Source organism: Capsicum annuum, chromosome 10 (genome assembly GCF_002878395.1).
Source record: "Capsicum annuum cultivar UCD-10X-F1 chromosome 10, UCD10Xv1.1, whole genome shotgun sequence".
Lineage (NCBI taxonomy): Eukaryota > Viridiplantae > Streptophyta > Magnoliopsida > Solanales > Solanaceae > Capsicum > Capsicum annuum.
This window is the reverse complement of record NC_061120.1, coordinates 205,809,117-205,816,444: the sequence shown is the minus strand read 5'-3', so window position 1 is coordinate 205,816,444 and position 7,328 is coordinate 205,809,117. Positions and strand designations below refer to the sequence as shown.

Below are 7,328 nucleotides of genomic sequence, written 5' to 3'. Positions count from 1 at the left end.
AAATTTAACTAAAAATTTCGTAAATTTAAATTCCTTTCTAGAGACTAAATGGACAATAAGAAAATAGGATAATATCTTATCAAATAGTGCCACTTGTCAATCATTTGATTCCCCAATATTCTTGCTTTGCTAGATGAACAAAGAGGGTCATTTAAATAACAATAATACAGTTTTTAAAAAATTAAATTCTACTTTCAATTAGTACTCTTTTTTCAATTTTAACTTCAAATCTTTTGTTAAAACTTTAACCAAATGCTATCTAAATGTCTACTATATACCAAGTTCAAAATACAACTTGTTTAACGCACATTTTTCATCGGAATGAAAAAATGCAGTCGGTTCATTTCAATTTATGTGACAATGTTTGACTAATAAGAAGTTTAAAAAAGAAAGGAAAGCTTTTAATATGCATGTGGTAAATTCTTAAACGTTTATATGACTGTAAATCATTTCATTGAAGGTGAAATTTCAAAATTAAATTATTTTTTTTATAGTTACAATATTATTAATTACCAAATCATTCAGTTCAAACAATTACAAGAATCAAAGTTAAATTGTTCTAAATACTAAAACGTGATATTTTCTTTTTAATTAGAACAAACTAAAAAGAAAAGTATGTCACATACGAAAAAAGGAAATATTACTTCTACTAATGTATCCCCTCAGCCCCAATTTATGTCACATCATTTGACTTAACATATAGTTTGAAAAAGAAAGCAAGACATTTGAAATTTAAAGTTTGAAATACTCATTGATCATTTATGTGACTATAAATCATTTCAGATTCAAATGAAAACTTAAAGTTAGGTGCTTTCTAATTATAGAAAAGTGATATGTTTTTGAACGGCTAAAATGAAAAGTTTGTCACATAAACAACACAGAGTGAATACTAATTAAAATAAGGTTATACGTATAAATTTTTTTCCCTATTTAACAATAGCTAACTACTCATAGCATCAACTATATAAATAGTCCTACATGACATGTCTAGACCAATATAACAACATATTATAACCTATAAAAAACCCCTTCTTGATCAATATTCAACATTCTTGATTTTCCTACAATATGCCCATCAACCGTATAGCAATCGGAAGGGCAGATGAAGCTACCCAACCCGACGCGTTAAAGGCGGCGTTGGCTGAGTTTATCTCCACCTTGATATTCGTATTTGCAGGTTCAGGGTCCGGTGTTGCATTTAGCAAGTTGACTAGCGGGGGTGCTAACACCCCCGCTGGTCTCATTGCTGCTGCTGTTGCGCATGCTTTTGGGCTGTTTGTTGCGGTCGCGGTTGGTGCTAACATTTCTGGAGGGCATGTGAACCCTGCTGTCACGTTTGGTGCTTTTGTTGGTGGTAATATAACACTTTTACGTGGACTTTTGTATTGGGTTGCTCAATTGCTTGGATCTGTCGTGGCTTGCGCACTTCTCAAGTTCTCTACTGGTGGCATGGTGAGTTTGTTAATTAGTTTTGAGTTCAAGTTATATACTATCATTTTATAGTATTGAACTATTCAAAAAATATGTATAAATAAATGTGATTTGTAATTTTTAAATAATTAAGATAATTAAATTACTCACTAAAACATGTAAAATGATACTTTATATATGATTGTAGACTGATGATATCTATAACTTGAATTTTTATAATATTAAAGATAAAAACATTGTTGTTTTGTACGAAAGAAGAAACCAAACAATAGACAAAATAACTAAGGATCGGATGTATAAAACATATACATACATATATATATATACATATATACATATATATATATATATACATATACATACATATATACATATATATGTACATATATACATACATATACACACACATATATATACATATATACATATATACATACATATATATATATATATATATATATGTATGTATGTATATATGTATATATATATATATATCCTGACTATGAAACAAACATACAATAGTCACTGTGACAGTATCAATATCCACTAATCGTTGTTAGAAGCGAACAAAAGTATGTTCGCGTGCTGTCTTATATAGGATGATTCATTCGGATCAACATGAGAGTCCAGGAGTTTTTTGTTTCAACTACATAGTTTTATTATTTGTGAAAACTGTGACTATATATAAAAGTTCTGAAAAAAGTTTCATGTACTCCTATAGCATTTCATTTTCTCTCATAATTTTACATCCAACATGAAAATATACATAGTATCCTTATATATATATGAAAACTTTCTACATCTCGAGAAAACTTTGGCACCTTCCCTGATCAATAGCAGACACTAAAAGGATTCATTCAGGACTCGAAAGAGATGGAGACATTACCACCCAAACGGCCTACACTTCCCCGCTCCTTAGCCTGCCCAAGGCAGACCCTTGGACCTAAAATTGGTGCGTCTGACTCTGATACCATGATAAAGAAATGAATCTAACTTAACCTCAAAAGTAAGCCTATGAGGGGAGGATTGCCCAAGACCATATAAGGAGACCAAAGAACCTTTAACCCACCGATGTGGATAAAGGATGAGATACACAAGAATATCTCATGGATTGGGACATTTCGTGGGATCTATCGTTTTTTATATGAGAAAGTTAATCCCATCATTTCAGTACAATTGTTGGATGAAAAAAATTCAAGACTAATTAATATCCGATGATCAAATGCTTACTAAAATAATTTCATATTTTTCTTCAGAATTGTTATTCTTATCTCACCAATGAAACGATTACAAAATAATACTAACATTACATTTGACTTTTGAAATGATGCAGGAGATAGGTGCATTCTCCTTGTCTAAGGGAGTTGGTGTAAGCAATGCACTAGTACTTGAAATTGTAATGACATTTGGACTAGTCTACACTGTGTATGCAACAGCAGTGGATCCAAAGAAGGGTAGTTTGGGAACAATCGCACCAATTGCTATTGGTTTCATTGTTGGTGCAAACATTTTAGCTGGTGGGGCTTTTGATGGGGCTTCAATGAACCCAGCAGTTTCTTTTGGCCCAGCAGTTGTGAGTTGGAGTTGGAATAACCATTGGGTTTATTGGGTTGGGCCACTTATTGGTGGTGGGCTTGCTGGGCTTGTGTATGAGTTGTTCTTCATTAACCAAACCCATGAACCGTTGCCCCAATAAGCAAATATGTGGAAGTGCAAAAATGTAAATGATGAATTTTCTCTTCTTGTGTTTTACGTATTTCACAATTGCCCTTTGATGTGGGATGAACTTGGTTGTATTGTGTGATGTTGTTGGGGCTGGGGGTTGAGGGTATTTATGTAATTGTGTGAGAGTGAGGATTTGTCTGAGACAACCTCTCTACCTCTGATGTCGAGGTAAGGATTGTGTGAACTCGATCTTCTTCACACCTCACTTGGTAGGATTATATCGGTATGCCGTTGTTGGGGTGGGGTGGAGGTGAGGGTTGGGTTGAAGGGTATTTATGTAATTGTGTTGGTTCCATGTTATTGTTCAACTATTTTCATTCTATCCTAGTCTCTTTTCCTTTGCATTAGTATTTTAGTACAATTTTTAAGCGTGCGACAATATTTATAATAGATTAAAACTATAGAATAATGTAATAATAATTGTATAAAGGAAAACAAAACAAAAAACTAGTAGTCATTTAATTCGCATAACAGCACATATGCAATTAACTGAAAGCTAAATGTGCTTAATCAGAAATTATAAAGAATCAAAATTAAAAATTTTCAATATTTTTTGAGAGACTAATCAGAACATGAGATACTACTTTTGTCTTTTTGTTTTTTAGTCCACAAGAAAATTTTTCTATTAACTGAATTAAAAGGAATGCAGGGAGAGTCACCATGATGTCCCACAGGCACATTTGTACAAAAAATGGCTCATATGGCCATTTCTACTTACAATTATTATCAAAAGAGGTTTTTAGTGGCAATATTTTTTTAATCGGTTGTTGTTGCAAAAATATTTATCACCATTTGATTAAATGTCATTGCATCTAGTGTTGCTAAAATCTTGAGTGACATTTATTCCGAATGTTGGTAAAGACCTATTTAACCAAGTACTATTATATAACATCTTTTTTCTTCCCAAGAGAATAAAGTTTGTTGTTGGTCTAAGAATTTAAGACTGACAACAGTAACTCTAGTTTTTTTTTTCTTTCTATATTTCATCTACTAATTAAACACAACAAATTGTCTCTCAATAGCCAAAAAAAATTGACTATGAACTCTTGCCATGCACACCCTAATCAAAAAGCTGAAGCCCATTATACAATCTCGTATACGTGAATATAAAAATATATAATTCGTTACTTAATGACAAAATTCATCCAAAAGTTTTGGAAAGCATTTATCAAGATAAAATAAATATTTTGATTTCATTTAAAATCAACGAAACTCAAAGTTAAACCTAGTCGTGGAGGGCAAAAATTAAGTGTTAACAATATAACAAACCACCTTCTTATTCCCATATGAGGAGTTTTGGGTGCCTATGTTGCCCTTCCTTGCCAAAACCACAAAGAGAAAAACTTCATCCAAGAACTATACCTCATCTATTCATTGAATATCCTTTTGGAGTTAAGGGATACAAGGTCCTAAGTTTGGTCACCAGAAAGATTCACGTTTCAAGGGATATTGTGTTTAATGAGCCTCTTTTTCCATTTTTCTTATCATCTAAATTCACCTCTTTTCCTTCTGTGTTGAAGTCAATTCCTTTTATTGATCCTTTGTTCAGTGGTACTGATGATAGCTCACCTACTTCACCTGATGTAACACATGATGTAGGTCTTAGTAATAATACATATCATCATGTGAGACGTGATGATCCGACTACTACTGCTGCATCTAGTTAAAATCACAATCATGATCATGAGAACTTACCTCATAGAACAACCTTCTCATCCTCTGAACACACAAGCACTTCTTCACCCCATGCTACTTCTCAGCCCTTGATAGAACTCAGAAAATCCCATAAGCAACCCAAGCCCCAAGTGTATCTTCAAGATTACATCCACTCAATCCCTAACCTCAAACCACGAAATAGTACTGATCCTTTACATGCTGCACCCACTACTTTTCACAAACACAAAGTGATGATGCTCCTGTGTCTTTACTTCATGAGAGTTACAGTTTTGCAATGAATGTTTGCAATGACAATGAACCATCCTCATATGAGGAGGTTGCTATGAATGTTTGTAAGGTTGTTTTTTAATTTAATTCTTCTTCAAAGCTTTAATGACACAGGGTGGTTCAAGGGTAAGGATAGCAAAACGTTTGTTTTAGAACTTTTTATCAAATTTTTATATTAATAAATAAAGTTCCACAATAATATTTAAGGTAATGCATTGCAAACAAATGACTAACATGGTATTAGTTAAGATTAGCTCTTACTTTTATAAATAATAATATTACTTTGTGAAGGTAAATGCTTAATATCTTCTAAGAATACTACACTAAAAAAGTAGTACGTAAGAATAAAAAAATAACTCTACACTATTGATAATATTTTTGTTATGTGGATATATTTAAGGCCTTATATTAAAATTTGATTTTAGACCACTAATTTTATTGAGATGAGCTTGAGTTGATAATATGTGCTATTGATGGTGTTGCTGCTGAAGCGGTGGGAAGAGCTGAGCAGGTTGTAGCTCCCTACTTCTCTTTCGGAGCTATGTATGAAGTATGCTGGTCTGCGCGAACCAGACTTTGTGGGAATTGTGCCGACATCAAACGAAGTCGCTTGTATGGTTCCCAGGCCTTGTAGACAAAGGCCTTTGCTGTAGATATTGGCAAGATGAAAATAATATTTGCAGGATTAATATGTGAGACATTGCTAGTGTCCGAAAGATTGATTTAGTGTGCTTAGTGTGTGTTATGTTTTTTTGCATGTCATCACTAAGTTTCTAACACTAACATTTGGGACTATTGAATAAACTAAGTTTTTGTCTTTAATTTGGACTCGAAGTAAGGCCACATACTTTATCACTTACGTACCAAAATTTATGCATGTTTTATCTGATTGTATTTTGTCATTTTGATAGCATTCTCATTAAAAATACTTATTTAAAAAAAAAAATTATATTAAACTAAAACAAGGAAAATTAATTAAAGAAATCACTAATATAAATGGAGCAGAAAAATATTACCATTATTCACCACATTTGATTTGTGTGAAATAAATAATTGTTGGTCACGTGGTTTCTTTCGGATTTCACTCTCATTTTGCTCAATTATCAGATTTGTAGACCTCGGTTTTAGCTAATTACACAATGAGTCTCCCACATCTCTCCTACTCCTCTTTGACATATTTATCAATCTCTTCTTAATTACATTCTTTACCTGCTGAACTACAAAATAACTACTAATACTAATGTTCATAAAAATTTTCTGGTTCCTAGCAAGCCATATGTGATAGAGGACAGCTTCATATGCAGCAACAAATATGTCCTTCCTACACTTGCTCCAGCTCTTGCAGTGGATTCATATAAGCATCTCTGACACCCCTTGGCTTGAAAACGTTTGTCCAAGCCATTGTTGAATGTTACGCCATACCTCCTCAACCCAAGAGCAATAAATAAACAAATGAGATGCATTTTTCGAGGCTGCACTGATGCACAAGCTACATTCAGTTGTAACATTCCTTACTCCCATCTTTTGCACTCTATCTTTGGTTAGTAATCTGCCTAACAAGGCAAGCCAACTGATGAATTTGTGTTTAAGGACTGATATTCTATTTCATATTAATCATGCAATTTCTATCCTTGATCTGCCACCAATCAACTTCAAATATCTCAAACTTAGAGAGTATTTTCCATTCCCAGATAAACAATAGTGATCATTATTATACCAATCTCAAATTTTTTACTTTTGGTTATGTAACATCTTTCAATACCGGCTACCGTCAGTTGGTGGTGTATTAATCCAGAAATCTTGATTTTGATGAATATATATCTCATGTACCCCATTTACCCATAGAATGTCTTTCTTCTCCATCAGCACCCACATATATTTTCTAATAGAGGCAATATTCCAGAATTTACAACTTTTAATGCTTAAACCTCCTTGGTTGTTTCGTCTGTAGATAGCTTTCCATGCCACCAGTGCAATTTTCCTATTATTCTTAGTACTCCCTTATAAGCAGTCCCTACATCATCTATGAACCTTCTTAACCATACTCTGTGGTAGTATAAAAGTTGCATCCCAAAAGTTATGAATTGCAACTTGTCGGTGTAAGACAAGTGTCTATTCGAGGACAATCTTAATTTTATCTGTAATCTTCTGGCACAACTGATTACACTCTAATTTAGTCCATTTCCTTGGGGAGAGTGGTAGACCCAAATATCTAATGGGAAATACTC

At 33.1% G+C, this 7,328-nt stretch overlaps 1 protein-coding gene across 1 annotated transcript; it reads left to right on the top strand.

The window, feature by feature from the left end:
* Positions 1 to 963: 963 nt before the first annotated feature.
* Positions 964 to 3,483, top strand: LOC107855209 (aquaporin TIP1-1). The gene is made up of 2 exons (XM_016700202.2): positions 964 to 1,452; positions 2,765 to 3,483. Exons 1-2 carry the CDS (start codon positions 1,069 to 1,071, stop codon positions 3,125 to 3,127), a joined length of 747 nt encoding a protein of 248 aa, XP_016555688.1. The 5' UTR covers positions 964 to 1,068; the 3' UTR covers positions 3,128 to 3,483.
* The last annotated feature ends 3,845 nt before the right edge of the window (positions 3,484 to 7,328 follow it).